A 16,449-nucleotide genomic window follows, 5' to 3' on the forward strand; every position below is an offset into this window, starting at 1 on the left:
ACCCTCGGAAGGCTTATGGACCTGATGGGGTCCCTCCTATTGTTCTCCGAAAATGTGCCTCCGTGCTTGCACCTTGCCTAGTCAAACTCTTTCAGCTCTGTCTGTCAACATCTACCTTTCCTTCTTGCTGGAAGTTTGCCTACATTCAACCTGTTCCTAAAAAGGGTGACCGTTCTAATCCCTCAAACTACCGTCCTATTGCTTTAATTTCCTGCCTATCTAAAGTTTTTGAGTCTATCTTCAACAGGAAGATTCTTAAACATCTATCACTTCACAACCTTCAATCTGATCGCCAGTATGGGTTCCGTCAAGGCCGCTCTACTGGTGATCTTCTGGCTTTCCTTACTGAGTCTTGGTCATCCTCTTTTAGAGATTTTTGTGAAACTTTTGCTGTTGCCTTGGACATATCAAAAGCTTTTGATAGAGTCTGGCACAAAGCTTTGTTTTCCAAACTACCCTCCTACGGTTTCTATCCTTCTCTCTGTAACTTCATCTCAAGTTTCCTTTCTGACCGTTCTATTGCTGCTGTGGTAGACGGTCACTGTTCTTCTCCTAAATCTATTAACAGTGGTGTTCCTCAGGGTTCTGTCCTGTCACCAACTCTCTTCTTATTGTTCATTAATGATCTTCTAAACCAAACTTCTTGTCTTATCCATTCCTACGCTGATGATACCACCCTGCACTTTTCCACGTCTTTTCATAGACGTCCAACCCTTCAGGAGGTAAACATATCACGCAGGGAAGCCACAGAACGCCTGACTTCTGATCTTTCTAAAATTTCTGATTGGGGCAGAGCAAACTTGGTATTGTTCAATGCCTCAAAAACTCAATTCCTCCATCTATCAACTTGACACAACCTTCCAGACAACTATCCCCTCTTCTTCAATGACACTCAACTGTCCCCTCTTCTACACTTAACATCCTCGGTCTGTCCTTTACTTATAATCTGAACTGGAAACTTCACATCTCATCTCTAGCTAAAACAGCTTCTATGAAGTTAGGTGTTCTGAGACGTCTCCGCCAGTTTTTCTCACCCTCCCAGCTGCTAACTCTGTACAAGGGCCTTATCCGTCCATGTATGGAGTATGCTTCACATGTCTGGGGGGTTCCACTCATACTGCTCTTCTAGACAGGGTGGAATCAAAAGCTTTTCATCTCATCAACTACTCTCCTCTAACTGACTGTCTTCAGCCTCTCTCTCACCGCCGCAATGTTGCATATCTAGCTGTCTTCTACATACCGCTATTTTCATGCTAACTGCTCTTCTGATCTTGCTAACTGCATGCCTCCCCTCCTTCCGCGGCCTCGCTGCACAAGACTTTCTTCTTTCTCTCACCCCTATTCTGTCCACCTCTCTAACGCAAGAGTTAACCAGTATTCTCAATCATTCATCCCTTTCTCTGGTAAACTCTGGAACTCCCTGCCTGCTTCTGTATTTCCACCTTCCTATGACTTGAATTCCTTCAAGAGGGAGGTTTCAAGACACTTATCCACCAATTTTTGACCACTGCCTTGACCCTTTTATGGGACTGGCATTTCAGTGGGCATTTTTTTATTGATTTTTGTTGCCCTTGGCCAGTGTCCTTCTTACATAAAAAAAAAAGTACTAAAATTTTAATAAAAATTTATTCAGAATAAACTAAAACTCACAAGACTAACTCACTAGCTGTACAAGCCGCTGCTCACCTATCTGCCCCCTTCCCCTTCATCCTTTTTTTCCCTTACCTCTCCCTTCTTTCGTCTTGTCTCAAACCTCCCTCCCTGTCAATCTGTTAGAGAGTGATACCTTGCTCTCTCTCCTACTCATCCATTTTATGTCATTTTCACTTCATCCTTTCTCGCTCTTTCTCACTCTCGTATACATAATTCCATTTTCATTTTCAATCAGTCTCCTTCTATTTTACCAATCCTTAGGATTGTTTATCTGAGATATATATATATATATATATATATATATATATATATATATATATATATATATATATATATATATATATATATATATATATATATGGCTATGACTTATGGAGGTTTACTGTATGTCTACGTGTGATGCCAACAGTGACTAAATATGGCCTCTACTTGTCAAAGCTGCATGAAACTCAGGATAGTAATTTAGGACTCAGCATGAAATTCAGGAGGGTACTACATATATTTGTTATGTTATATCAAATGTAGTAGTACAAATGTGCTTATTCTATTTTTTTTTTCAATTATGGAATATTTTATATTGTTTTCTGGTTCCCTGGAACCAATTAAATTTTTCCCATAGGTTCTTCAGTCACCATAAAACTACTATGATTGTAAGCTACTAAGCAAAGCTAAAGAAGTCACTGAAGAAATTATAATCAAATTATAATGCTGCTCATATTCATAGTCCTGGATTACAGGAAGGTAGGAAAGTAGGAAGCTACAGTAAAATCCCTTTCATCCGGCATTCGAGTATCCGGCAGCTTCAAGTATCCGGCACATTTTTCCCCGAGCCTTAAAATCAATAAAAAATCAATGTGTACTCATAAAATTGATTAAAATTCCCGCGCGAGGCATACTTTGTCCCCTCGCCACCAGAGCGCACTGCTTCGCGCCACCCGCGGCCCAGTGCACTGTGATTACTCAGTGACTCAGTCCCGCGTGTGTACTGTTTATCACCTGATGCCTTCATCATGCCTAAAGTTGTAGAAAAGAGGAAGCGTGTTGTGCTTACACTTAAGCAGCTGATCAGATCAGCTGCTGATTAGATCAGCTGATCTTTGTTATGGTAAGATGCGTGAGTGTAGGGTGGTGATTGTGGACATAATTTCACTTCTATTCAAGTATCCGGCAATATTCAAGTACCCGGCATGTCGGCATTCCCGTTGATGCCGGATAAGAGGGATTTTACTGTATAAGCACTATCAATCATGTCTATTTACAGTTAAATTAATACTGTCCAAAGAGAGCACAAGAGAATTTAATGGGATGTCACTAAATCAGAACTGCTAAATCATGCATTAATACAATATCACAAAAGTACAACCTCCAAGCTTGATGGATCTGCTGCCTCATCTAACAATTGTGAAATTTCCTGTCCAAGAGTGAGGCCTCGGATCTCTTCAGGGGTCATGATATGCTTCTCTGTCTTCAGACCTTCCTTTCTCTCTTCATGATGAAGCTCTTTTTCAACTTCTGCAGTAATCTTAAAAGACAAGATACATTTCTGTAAAATCTAGTAACTTTCTGATTTCCCTAAATTCTTATCCTAAAAGTTTTACTATGACAAAACTTACAAAAACACACAAAGTAAATACAGATGTGCATTCAATTCTTATTTCAAAAGAAGAAAGTGACAGTTGTTACCAAAGTTGTATAGAATATATGCAAACAGTAGCTATTAGCATGAGTTTCCTATATCACTAAATGATTCTTTGATTTGTACCAAAAAGTTAGTGCATGAGTAATATTGGTAAGTGATATTCCTAAAGTTATTTATACAGTGGAAAAAAAAATAGTTCTCCTCACCTGCTCAACTAATAACTCTTTTTGCCTCTCAGTTTCAAAAAGCTTTTTCAAGTAAGCCTTCTCACCCATGAATACCCCTAAACCATCTTGTGAGCGCTCATAGTATAAAGGGTAGAGACGTGTCACCATCACATTCACTTGTCCCACAAGACCTCCATCACAGTGAGTAGCTTCCAGGAATGATGGAAGTGGCCCATTCTGAGGCAGCAGGCCAAGGCGTGTCCACCACCGTGCCCGCCTTGTCATGTTGGTGTGCAAGCGGAGGCACAGTGTAGGAGAAGCCTGCAGACATAATCATATAAGGATATTACTGAATGGAGTATAAACTGAGAAATGGACTTTAATGCAAGTCAATGTCATGTGTCAGAGAAAATGGGCATGAAAAACATACAAATATGACAAGTTCAGAAAAGGATTTTTGGTACCATAAGAAGTGCACTTCTTTTCACTGTAATCTGAAGTTGAGTTCATATCTTTCTTACCGAGGAGCAGGTAAACAAGGTGAGTCAAATCTAGCTTCCCTAGCTCCCACACAAATAGCTAGTTATAGGTAGCCCATTAGGGAATTGAGACCCATACTCGCTACAGCAGCTGCTGCCCAGGAGCTGAGTGTGTAACATTTTAAGCCAACTAGTGCCCTATCCACACCTATGGGTCAATTGTTATACTGCTTTCTGATAGCCTCAGGGCACAAAGTTTATTGTGACTTTTCTCACATCCACTGCTTAGTCCAGTGTCCTTACTTCATCTGAGAAATTTATGAAGATCAGCAGTAGTAACAACAATGACCCTCAGCCCCTTACTTCTGACCATATCAGGAAGCAGGAGAAAGATGAAAACAAGTGGAAAAGTCTGTAGACAAAGAAGAAACAACATCTCAGCCAAGTTTGTATAAATCCCGACACCAAGCAATAGGTGCCTGCTCAACATGTGGGTCCTGCCTGCTGGTGTGGCTGCTTTGACAAGGTAGCAGTGGAGGATGCTCAGGGTATCTTTAATGAATACTGGAATCTAGGTGACTACAATGTGCATGACTCTTACAAAGCTTCAATGGAGTCACCATAGGAGGTTAAGTGAACACATATACTCGTACAAGACATGGCATGCCATAACAAGCAGCACATTTTTTTTACAGAAGGACCTCTGGTGTAGGGCAATAAAAAAAGAGGTACAAAAAAAGGCCCAGTGAAGTGCTAGTCCCAAAAGAGAACAGCAGGATGGATTATCCAAAAGTTGAAGGATAGGTATCTTGAAACCTCCCTCTTGAAAGAGTTGAAGTCATAGGAAGGAGGAAATACAGAAGCAGGCAAGGAGTTTCAGAGTTTACCAGAAAAAGGAATGAAAAACTGAGAATAGTGGTTGGGGGCATCCACATGGTCAAACTCTGTCTATCAGGCACACACTGTTACCATACCATAAGGTGAAGCAGAATGATATCATTAGTGTTGAAACAAAGGGAGCTGATATGGTAACAAACAGTGGTACCAGATTTTTATTTTTTTTTTTTATGTAGGAAGGACACTGGCCAAGGGCAACAAAAATCCAATAAAAAAATATGCCCACTGAAATGCCAGTCCCATAAAAGAGTCAAAGCAGTGGTCAAAAATTGATGAATAAGTGTCTTGAAACCTCCCTCTTGAAGGAATTCAAGTCATAGGAAGGTGGAAATACAGAAACAGGCAGGGAGTTCCAGAGTTTACCAGAGAAAGGGATGAATGATTGAGAATACTGGTTAACTCTTGTGTTAGAGAGGTGGACAGAATAGGGGTGAGAGAAAGAAGAGTCTTGTGCAGCGAGGCCGTGGGAGGAGGGGAGGCATGCAGTTAGCAAGATCAGAAGAGCAGTTAGCATGAAAATAGTGTTAGAAGACAGCTAGATATGCAACAATGTGGTAGTGAGAGAGAGGCTGAAGACAGTCAGTTAGAGGAGAGGAGCAGTGGCAGCTCGTGACTGTTACTGATTGGGGGGCTGTCTCACATTCAGACAAATAAAATCTTAAATGCTTTTATTGTTATTGTTTAACATACCATTGATTGATAGATTATAAAGATAGATAGATAATTATTTAATTCTTTAGGTCTTATCCTAACAGTAAATGCTTGACTTCCTTAGTGGTGGCTTAGGCTATTTGAAAAGGAAGTCCATTCTCCTGTTCCTGTTTTGTGCAGATCAATAACTTTTTCATTTAAACCTGGCATATTATTCATAGAAATCTTCTCTATTGAAATCATGGAAAGTGCAAGTTCTTTCAATGTAGAAACCGTCTTTGCTTCTTGTGCCATTTTGCAAAATACTGCTAGGCCTACCTGGGAAAAGAAAAAAAAAAACTATTTTATACAATGTTTCTGTGATTTTACACCATCTATGATAATCAAGATTGAGCACAAGCCATCACTGATCAATAATATTTTAAAATCATACCTGACAAATTGAAAAACACTATCGAAAATAAGACCAACGCAAGAACACTCACCTAACCACAACAACGGCCGAGACAAGACTGCACTGGACGCAGTCCACACTCGCCATTCCGCCCGGGAAGCCTCCCCCCATTTCTCTCCGCTTTCGTATCATTACATAGTAAATAATTTCCGTACTTCCTCATTGTTTTGCAGTATTTTTTTTTTCATTTAAACATATGAGAAATGGTGTTTTCATGTGAATAATAGTCAAACATAAATAAATTAACATTATTTTTGTGAATCCTAGAAATCCACTGGGGAGGCTGCAGTCTCGCAGTCCCTATTGATGAGCCACCACTGGAGAGGAGTTGATGAGACGAAAAGCTTTTGATTCCACCCTGTCTAGAAGAGCAGTATGAGTGGAACCCCCCAAGACATGTGAAGCATACTCCATACATGGATGGATAAGGCCCTTATACAGAGTTGGCAGCTGGGGAGGTGAGAAAACTGGCGGAGACGTCTCAGAACACCTAACTTCATAGAAGCTGTTTTAGCTAGAGATGAGATACGAAGTTTCCAGTTCATATTATAAGTAAAGGACAGACTGAGGATGTTCAGTGTAGAAGAGGGGGACAGTTGAGTGTCATTGAAGAAGAGGGGATAGTTGTCTGGAAGGTTGTGTCGAGTTAATAGATGGAGGAATTGAGTTTTTGAGACATTGAACAATACCAAGTTTGCATCTGCCCCAATCAGAAATTTTAGAAAGATCAGAAGTCAAGCGTTCTGTGGCTTCCCTGCATGAAATGTTTGCCTCCTGAAGGGTTGGACGTCTATGAAAAGACGTGGAAAAATGCAGGGTGGTATCATCAGCATAGGAGTGGATAAGACAAGAAGTTTGGTTTAGAAGATCATTAATGAATAATAAGAAGAGAGTGGGTGACAGGACAGAATCCTGAAGAACACCACTGTTAATAGATTTAGGAGAAGAACAGTGACCGTCTACCACAGCAGCAATAGAACAGTCAGAAAAGAAACTTGAGATGAAGTTACAGAGAGAAGGATAGAAACCGTAGGAGGGTAGTTTGGAAATCAAAGCTTTGTGCCAGACTCTATCAAAAGCTTTTGATATGTCCAAGGCAACAGCAAAAGTTTCACCAAAATCTCTAAAAGAGGATGACCAAGATTCAGTAAGGAAAGCCAGAAGATCATCAGTAGAGTGGCCTTGACAGAACCCATACTGGCAATCAGATAGGTTGTGAAGTGATAGATGTTTAAGATTCTTCCTGTTGAGGATAAATTCAAAAACTTTAGATAGGCAAGAAATTAAAGCAATAGGATGGTAGTTTGATGGATTAGAATGGTCACCCTTTTTAGGAACAGGTTGAAGGTAGGCAAACTTCCAGCAAGAAGAAAAGGTAGATGTTGACAGAGGTGAAAGAGTTTGACTAGGCAAGGTGCAAGCATGGAGGCACAGTTTCGGAGAACAATAGGAGGGACCCCATCAGATCCATAAGCCTTCCGAGAGTTTAAGGCAGCGAGGGCAAGGAAAACATCATTGCGAAGAATTTTAATAGGTGGTATGAAGTAGTGAGAGGGTGGAGGAGAGGGAGGAACAAGCCCAGAATCGTCCAAAGTAGAGTTTTTAGCAGAGGTTTGAGTGAAGAGTTCAGCTTTAGAAATAGATGTGATAGCAGTGGTGCCATCTGGTTGAAAAAAAGGAGGGAAAGAAGAAGAAGCAAAGTTATTGGAGATATTTTTAGCTAGATGCCAGAAGTCATGAGGGGAGTTAGATCTTCAAAAGTTTTGACATTTTCTGTTAATGAAGGAGTTTTTGGCTAGTTAGAGAACAGACTTGGCATGGTTCCGGGGAGAAATATAAAGTGCATGAGATTCTGGTGATGGAAGGCTTAACTACCTTTTGTGGGCCACCTCTCTATCATGTATAGCACAAGAACAAGCTGTGTTAAACCAAAGTTTAGAAGGTTTAGGACGAGAAAAAGAGTGAGGAATGTACGCCTCCATGCCAGACACTATCACCTCTGTTATGCGCTCAGCACACAAAGATGGGTCTCTGACACGGAAGCAGTAGTCATTCCAAGGAAAATCAGTAAAATACAGTAAAATCCCTCTCATCCAGCATTCGAGTATCCAGCAGCTTCAAGTATCCGGCACATTTTTCCCCGAGCCTTAAAATCAATAAAAAATCAATGTGTACTCATGAAATCGATTAAAATTCCCGCGCAAGGCATACTTTGTCCCCTCAGCACCAGAGCGCACTGCTTCGTGCCACCCGCAGTCCACTGCACTGTGTTTACTCAGTGACTCAGTCCCGTGTGTGCACTGTTTATCGCCTGACGCCTTCATCATGCCTAAAGTTGTAGAAAAGAGGAAGCGTGTTGTGCTTACACTTAAGCAGCTGATCAGATCAGCTGCTGATTAAGATCAGCTGATCTTTGTAATGGTAAGATGCGTGAGTGTAGGGTGGTGATTGTGGACATAATTTCACTTCTATTCAAGTATCCGGCAATATTCAAGTATCCGGCATGTCGGCGGTCCCGTTGATGCCGGATAAGAGGGATTTTACTGTACCTCCTCAGGTCCCCCCAACTAGCAGAGGCAAAACGCCAGAGGCACTTTCGCTTAGGGGGATCCTGAGGAGGGATTGGAGCAATAGGACAAGATAAAGATATGAAATTGTGATCGGAGGAGCCCAACGGAGAAGAAAGGGCGACAGCATATGCAGAAGGATAAGAGGTCAGGAAAAAGGTCAAGAATGTTGGGCATATCTCCAAGACAGTCAGGAATACAAGTAGGGTGTTGCACCAATTGCTCTAGGTCATGGAGGATAGCAAAGTTGTAGGCTAGTTAACCAGGATGGTCAGTGAAGGAAGAGGAAAGCCAAAGCTGGTGGTGAACATTGAAGTCTCTAAGAATGGAGATCTCTGCAAAAGGGAAGAGGGTCAGAATGTGCTCCACTTTGAAAGTTAAGTAGTCAAAGAATTTCTTAAAGTCAGAGGAGTTAGGTGAGAGGTATACAGCACAGATAAATTTAGTATGAGAGTGACTCTGTAGTCGTAGCCAGATGGTGGAAAACACGGAAGATTCAAGAGCATGGGCACAAGAGCAGGTTAAGTCATTGTGCACATAAATGCAGCATCCAGCTTTGGATTGAAAATGAGGATAGAGAAAGTAGGAGGGAACAGAAAAGGTGCTACTGTCAGTTGCCTCAGACACCTGAGTTTCAGTGAGGAAAAGAAGATGAGGTTTAGAAGAGGAGAGGTGGTGTTCTACAGACTGAAAATTAGATCTTAAACCGCAAATGTTGCAGAAGTTAATGAAGAAAAAGTTGAGGGGGGTGTCAAGACACTTAAGGTCGTCGACAGAAATGCAGTCCAATCTGGGGACATTTATGGTCCCCTCCCCAGATGAGGTTGTAAACCATAATTTCTACCCCCATTCACCAGGCAAAGAAAAGCAATGTTTGAAACTGATGTCTGCTGGCAACACACAGGTATTTAAGTCATTGTTAGTGTGGGCTTGGGAGACAGGTGGTTGTTACTGATGTCTAGTGAGGTACATCATAACTATGGTTCACAATAAGATAAAAGACAAAACCAAGAAAACTGCATTATGCAGCATGATAATTGCTGCACTATGTATTTACCTAGTTGTGATTTACGGAAGGGGAGTAATCTCATAGTATCCTGTCTCTATATCTATCCAATTTTGGTCTTAAAAGCATGGACAGTTACAGCATTGACAACGTCTTCACTGAGATCATTCCATTTGTTCACACTTCTATGAGGAAAACTATACTTCTTAATGTCTTTTCTACAGTTAACTTTCTTCAACTTCTTACTGTGTCCCCTTGTACTCTGTGTGTCTAAATTTATAAAACATTTTTTGTCCACAATTTCCATACTATTTATCATTCTATAGATGTTTATTAAATCTCCTCTCTCTCTCCTATTTTCAAGGGTAGGAATTTCCAACATTTTTAATCTCTCTTCATAGGTTGACTTACTGAACTCTGGAACCATCTTACAGACTGCTCTTTCTAATTTTACAATATTTATCTTTGTATGAGGTGACCACACCACTGCCGCATATTCCAATCTTGGTCTTTTCATGGAAATCAACAACTTTTTTTATCATTCCTTCATCCAAATATGAGAAAGCCATTCTTACTTTTTTAGCAAATTCATTGCCTCTCCAACAATTTTATCAGTGTGTCTGTCTGAAGGCAAATTTTCAGTAACTGTTACTCCCAAATCCACTTCCTCTTTTGACTTCTTTAACTTCATGCCTTCCATCTCATAATGATATTGTATTCTTTTCTTACTCTTACCAAATTCCATTACTTTACATTTACTTAAATTGAATTCCATTTGCCAAGATTTACTCCATCTATTTATCTTATTTAAATCATCTTGCAGTATCATACAGTCATTTACATTTTCTACCCTTCTCATCAGCTCAGCATCATCCGCAAATAAGTCTATTTCTTCATTTATGTCGTTCACATATATTACAAACATTATCGGTCTCAACACTGACCCCCTGTTACCATTAGTTACTTACAGCCAAGATGAATTTTGGTCTTGTATTACAGTTTTCATCTCTCTATCATCCAGATAATCCTCCATCCACTCCAACAGTCTTCCTTCAGTTTTTCCATAATTTTCTTTATCTTCCATAGCAATCTTTGGTGTGGTACTTTGTCAAATGCTTTCTTCAAGTCTAAGTAGACACCATCCACTCATCTGTCTCTCTCCTGTACAATATCGACTACACTTGAATAAAAGGACAATAAATTCATGGAGCATGATCTTCCCCTCCTAAATCCAAATTGACAATTTACTAAAACTTTATCTCTTTCCAAGTGTTCCATCCATCTTTCCTTTATTGCTCTTTCACATAGTTTTCCTACAATACTAGTCAAGGACACTGGTCTATATGTGCGGGCAAGGAGGAGAGAAGATGGGAATGGTGCAAAGACTGCTTATAAAGATGAAGTGAAAGGGGAACCCATACAATCATTTTACATGAACTGCAAATTGATTGTGAATTTGACTTTAGAAACTACAGTAGAACCTCGGTTACCAAACACCTCCCTTTCCGAATAACTCAGTTTTCGAACAAAGTTACTTAAATTCAAATACTACAAGATGTAGCAGAAACTCATATTTATTACTAATTTATAGTTTCTCTAAATATTTCCTTCATCCTTATATATTTGTATGAAAGGCACAGGGGGTAAGACAGTAACTCAATCTTTGAAATAAGTGTGATCCTGATGAAGAACCAGGGTTACCATATCATGGAATTTCATCTGCTAGTGTGGAAATATTGTAACATTTGGCACCATTTGGGGACCATCATTACTGCACAACTGCATTTTCCCACTGTTATGATCACCTTCATTTTGGCAGTGAGTGGGTTGCTCCTTTCTGTGTCACTCTGTAAGGCTTCCTTCACTTGATCAGTGACAAAGAGAATGCCTGCATGGTCTAAACAATAAATTTTGATGAGTTCTGTGTCACTAAGTTCATTCAATACATCCTTTCTGGATAAAAAATTTCAAAGTTGGAGATGTGGAGCAGTCATCTTAGCAGTGGGAGTGTCAGTCATTACCCAATAAGACATGGTGGACTGGTGTCTGAGAATGGATTAATCTATTTTACATTGATTCCTATGGGGATAATAGTTTTAGTTTTCAAACATTCTGGATTTCAAATGGCATTCAGGAACAAATTATATTTGAAAACCAAGGTTCTACTGTATATGTGGATGGACCCAAAAGTGACTTTGTTCATCATGTGCCTGGCAATGTCATACTTCCACACCTCTGTCCCACCAGACATTGTCCAAAGTTCAGGAATTATGAACACAGGCAGTGTCCATTACACCCCTTGGTGCTCGCTTCTGACATCATCAGCACTCCTTTCGTCTTCCTATTGCTATCTAGTAACAGTGGGTGTTTGAAGGACAGTGTTTGACCATGCGGATGCACCCTTAGAGAAGTGGACAGAATAGGAATGAAAGTCTTGTACAGCCAGGCCCCAAAAGGAGGAGAGGCATGCAGTTAGCATGATTAGAAGAGTAGTTTGTGTGAAAATGGTGAGAAAGGTGCAACACTGTGGTAAAGAGACAAGATGAAGACAGTCAGTTAGAGGAGAGGAGTTTATAAGAAAATATGTTTAGATTCCACCCTTTCTAGAAGAGCTGTGTGAATGAAATCCCCTAATATATATGAAGGGTACTCCATACATGGATGGATAAGGTTCTTGTAAAGAGTTAACAGCTTGGAGGGGAAGAGCGGGGATCTGAGAAAAACTAGTGGAGATATCTCAGAATGACTAACTTCATAAAAGCTGTTGTAGCTAGGGATGAGATGTGAAGTTTCCAATTTAGATTATTAATAAAGGTCAGACAGAGGACATTCACTGTAGAGGAAATTGAGTGCCATCGGAGAAGATGGTATTGTTGTCTGGAATGTTGTGTCAACTTGATAGAAGGAAGAATTGGGTTTTGGGGCAACTAAGTTTGCTCTGTCTGAATTAGAAATACAGTCAGGCACAAGAACATTTTGTACACCATTTGTAGTTTGTGCATTTTCTCATATGACCATTTCTTGTTATTATACTACTATACTACATAAAGTAAGTTATTTATATTAATTATACAGGGCATTTTCAGGTTATACTAGAGTTTTGTTCTTAAACTGCGCTGCAAATCAAATTACGGCATGCCAAAATCAGCCTAAACGGCGCCTAACTGAGGCTGAACAACACTACCTCTGTTGGTCTATCAGTGCATGGAGACATTTTTCTGCCACACTCATCAACTAGTCCTTTTAATTATTTTTATTTTTTTATCAAAATGTAATACATATCATATATATATATATATATATATATATATATATATATATATATATATATATATATATATATATATATATATATATATATATATATATATATATATATATATATATATATATATATATATATATATATATATATATATATATATATATATATATATATATATATATATATATATATATATATATATATATATATATATATATATATATATATATATATATATATATATATATATATATATATATATATATATATATATATATATTTTTTTTTTTTTTTTTTTTTTTTTTCTTTCTTTCTTTATTGAATTTGTAAAAAAAATGTTTGGTGTAGTGTAAAAGTAAGATATGAGAGTATTGGAGGGCATGCTGCTCCCTCAGCATTGGTAAAGCACTGAATTTTTTTTAAGTAAAAAAATTCAACAAAGGGGAGTTTACGTAACTACAAATTGGCACAGGTTGAGATTGGTGTAAATTAAGGACCCTTGAAGTTTCTACATTTCTGTGGTAGCACATTAAAACAGCCTTTTGCTTACAATACTAATAAATGGCAACCTCTTGAATATGTACTTAATCAAATTCTATATGAAAAATAATTTTCCACAATAATTCAGACCGTCAACACGGTAGCAAAGACATCTGGGGCCAGCTACCGTGATCTTCTCTCCTTTCATCAGTGCATTGTTCTCATCCTCCCCTTCACTCCTTAGTGCTGATTGAAGTATACAACATTGTGCTGTGCTACACAAGAGTGTGTAAGTAGCCACCTGGCTGGCTGCCTGGGTTCAATATATGGCGGTAGTGAGATCATGGAGGTAATCGATATAGCCAATAGTGACCTCCCTACCCTTCTGACCAATAAACAAACCCTATCCAACCCACCCTTCAATGCCACCCCTGAGAAGACCCTCAGCACTCCTGATGACTGAGCCTCCTCTCAGCAAGTACATCTTAGAGGGGGAAAACTCACTCACTTGGCAACAGCTCATTGCTAATTGTAGTGGCATGGATCCATGACATTCCCAGGGTGCCCCTTCCTACAACATTCCATCTTCAGACTGGGTGAGTGGGAGATTATTTGCAGGAGAGCCAGAAGGGACAAGTGACTATAACTACACCAAGGTGGGGCCACTTTTTTTTTTTTTTATGTAGGAAGGACACTGGCCAAGGGCAACAAAAATCTTGCAGAAGACATCACACTTGCAAACATTCAGGCTAGATTCTGGGTCTTGGACAGTGGTGGGGTGGTTGAGGTGACTTGACTTCCTCCCCAATACCTGTCATGACATTGGGAGATGGCTACGTCTCAAAGTGAGAGGTTCTATCCCCACCAAAATTTCCATCCTGCAGCTCAACTACAGGCCTTGTCCCATTCTCCTATCCCTCTTTTACTGCCTAGGGTGCCTCATGATAGGACACTCCATAAACACCTGCAGATTATCTGTCTGCTGTGCTTGGTGGCAATGGTCAGCCAGTACCAATGCCAAGGGTGTGGTGGAGGAGACAGTTATTTCATCACCTTTAACCCTTCCACATTGGTAGGGTGGTCATCTGGAAGTCATAGCAGTGCTTATTCACTGACTGTCCAGAAAGGAGACTGGTGCTGACGTCCCCATCTCCATTCTCATTTCTTGTGCATGCAGAAGCAATATGCCCAAGGACACAACAATGACAGCAATGAACACCACACCTTGGGGCACATGAAACACTTTTCCGATTTCCACCTGGACAAGAATCCCAATGATGAGCTAATCAGTCCTTTGCAAGATGATTATGTCCATTACACATATAGCACCGCTGACTGGAGGCAGCAACTTGACCTACACCACTAGCACCTCTGCCTCCGAAACACACTTACGGCACATCGATGGTTGTATCATCCCTTATCACGGCCCTAGCTCAAGTGAGTAGTTAATCCAAAGTAAGAGTGTCCATGCACACATCAGCTTTAGGAGCTAGCAAACACTGTCTGGGAGGCCAGTGACAAAGGCACACACCAGGCCCTGCTCTGACACTCCACCAAAGAGAGATGCCAGCCACTGGAGTTCAGCCATGAACACATCTGGAGATTCCCCTGACTGAAGTTTCCTGGAGATGAACATTTCATAGGTCACATATGGGTTGACCATGAAAGCAGCCAAAAGTGTCTCCTTGATTTTTACAGTCCTCTTCCTGTCCACCTCAACCAGCTGAAAGTAAAAAATGAAGGCTCCTCCAGAGAGACCAAGAGGAATCACACTCATCAAGTCACTGATGCCACTAAGCTTGCAGACAAGTTCAAGCTTCTCAAGCTATTCCACCACCGATTGTTTTTCACTGCCATCATACTCTAGTGTGAGCTTCAGGTCCAGGGAGTCTTCATTTTCAGACATTGTGCCTAGATAGCTTGAAAAATTAAAGACACTTTTCCTAGTGCAGTTTATTGTTGTGCAGTGAGATAAGGTGATCACAGGTAGATAACAATAGGGCAGGTACATGATGATCACTGCAGCAGTGACACTACCATGTACTCTGGTCACCATCTCCAGCCAGCTCAGCCATGTCCTCCTCATCTTGGTGTGGTCTCATGAAGCTTCCACCAGCTCTCCACAACCCACAGCTGCCTTGCTCTGTTGCCCTTGAGCCATGTCTTCCTCCCAAGGTGCTGCAGGAACTTCCCTCCACAGCACACCACGTCCTAGCTGGGGCTCAGCAAGAAACAGTTCTACCACTAAGGAGCAGAATAAGTGTAGGCAAGACAGACAGTCAGCTCCAATCTGCCAGCCACCCTCATGGCCTGTCAATCTTCCCTTCCCCCCCCCCCCCTTGTACTGGCATCACCTGCTTCAAATCAGGTGTTCACACACACACACACACACACACACTCATCCAACTTTAACAACACAGACCAAACAGTCATTAACAAAACACCTTGGCTGCGTGCCATGTTGGAAACTCACACCTTATGGCTGGAACAGGTATGAAGCTGCACTTCCCACAAATTTTTGCTATCTCCCATCTTTCCCTGGAAACTTCCACTTTACCATTCACTGAGATGCTGAGAGAGGCAGGCATAACAGGCTTCACCCTTATCACCCACCACAAACCCCACTGACCTCAGAAACCTTGGTGAGACACAACCTGTCCACAGGCTGTCCAGGGTCACCACTGGGCATGGAACCAATGGTGCAAGCTGGTTAAGCATACTGCCACTTAGATGCCATCAGTGCCAAGACCATTCTCAAGGCAAGAAGGAATCCATGGGACACCCACTGCTCCTCTCTTTCCTATTCTTCCTCTACCAAAAGGACCTGGACCTTCCTCCATTCCATGGAGGTCAGAACAAAGTTACATCATTCCGCTCTACAACAGCACTTCAGCCTCACTATCAGACACAGAGAAAATAGAAAGCCTGGCATGACACTTTCACCATAGGATCAGCATACCTATCCCCTCTCTGCCTACCTCCAACTCTAACCCAGGATATTGAGAGGACTCTATCCTTTTCAGGCCTCCCATCACTCACTCAACAATTCACACAACATGAGATGACCTCAGCACTCTCCACACTTAAGCCAGATAAAGTGCTGGGTCTTGACAAAATTCCTTGAGTTCCTTATCCACTTCACACAACCTTTATGCACCTGCCTCCTACAAATCTACAACTCCAACTGGCAA

At 40.7% G+C, this 16,449-nt stretch overlaps 1 protein-coding gene across 4 annotated transcripts in view; it reads right to left on the bottom strand.

The window, feature by feature from the left end:
- LOC135104258 (breast cancer type 2 susceptibility protein-like) overlaps window positions 1-16,449 on the bottom strand; it is a 315,255-nt gene that overhangs the window by 97,722 nt on the left and 201,084 nt on the right. For 3 of the 4 annotated variants that reach the window (XM_064011445.1, XM_064011444.1, XM_064011446.1), the window contains exons 13-14: window positions 3,499-3,780; window positions 3,017-3,175 (exon numbers count right to left, since the gene is read on the bottom strand). In XM_064011445.1, coding sequence (XP_063867515.1) covers window positions 3,017-3,175; window positions 3,499-3,780 — 441 coding nt within the window. Of the gene's footprint in view, window positions 1-3,016; window positions 3,176-3,498; window positions 3,781-16,449 lie in introns of those variants that run through there. The other variant, XM_064011447.1, reaches the window with a different exon arrangement.

This window comes from Scylla paramamosain, chromosome 10, assembly GCF_035594125.1.
Source record: "Scylla paramamosain isolate STU-SP2022 chromosome 10, ASM3559412v1, whole genome shotgun sequence".
In the NCBI taxonomy this organism is placed as follows: domain Eukaryota; kingdom Metazoa; phylum Arthropoda; class Malacostraca; order Decapoda; family Portunidae; genus Scylla; species Scylla paramamosain.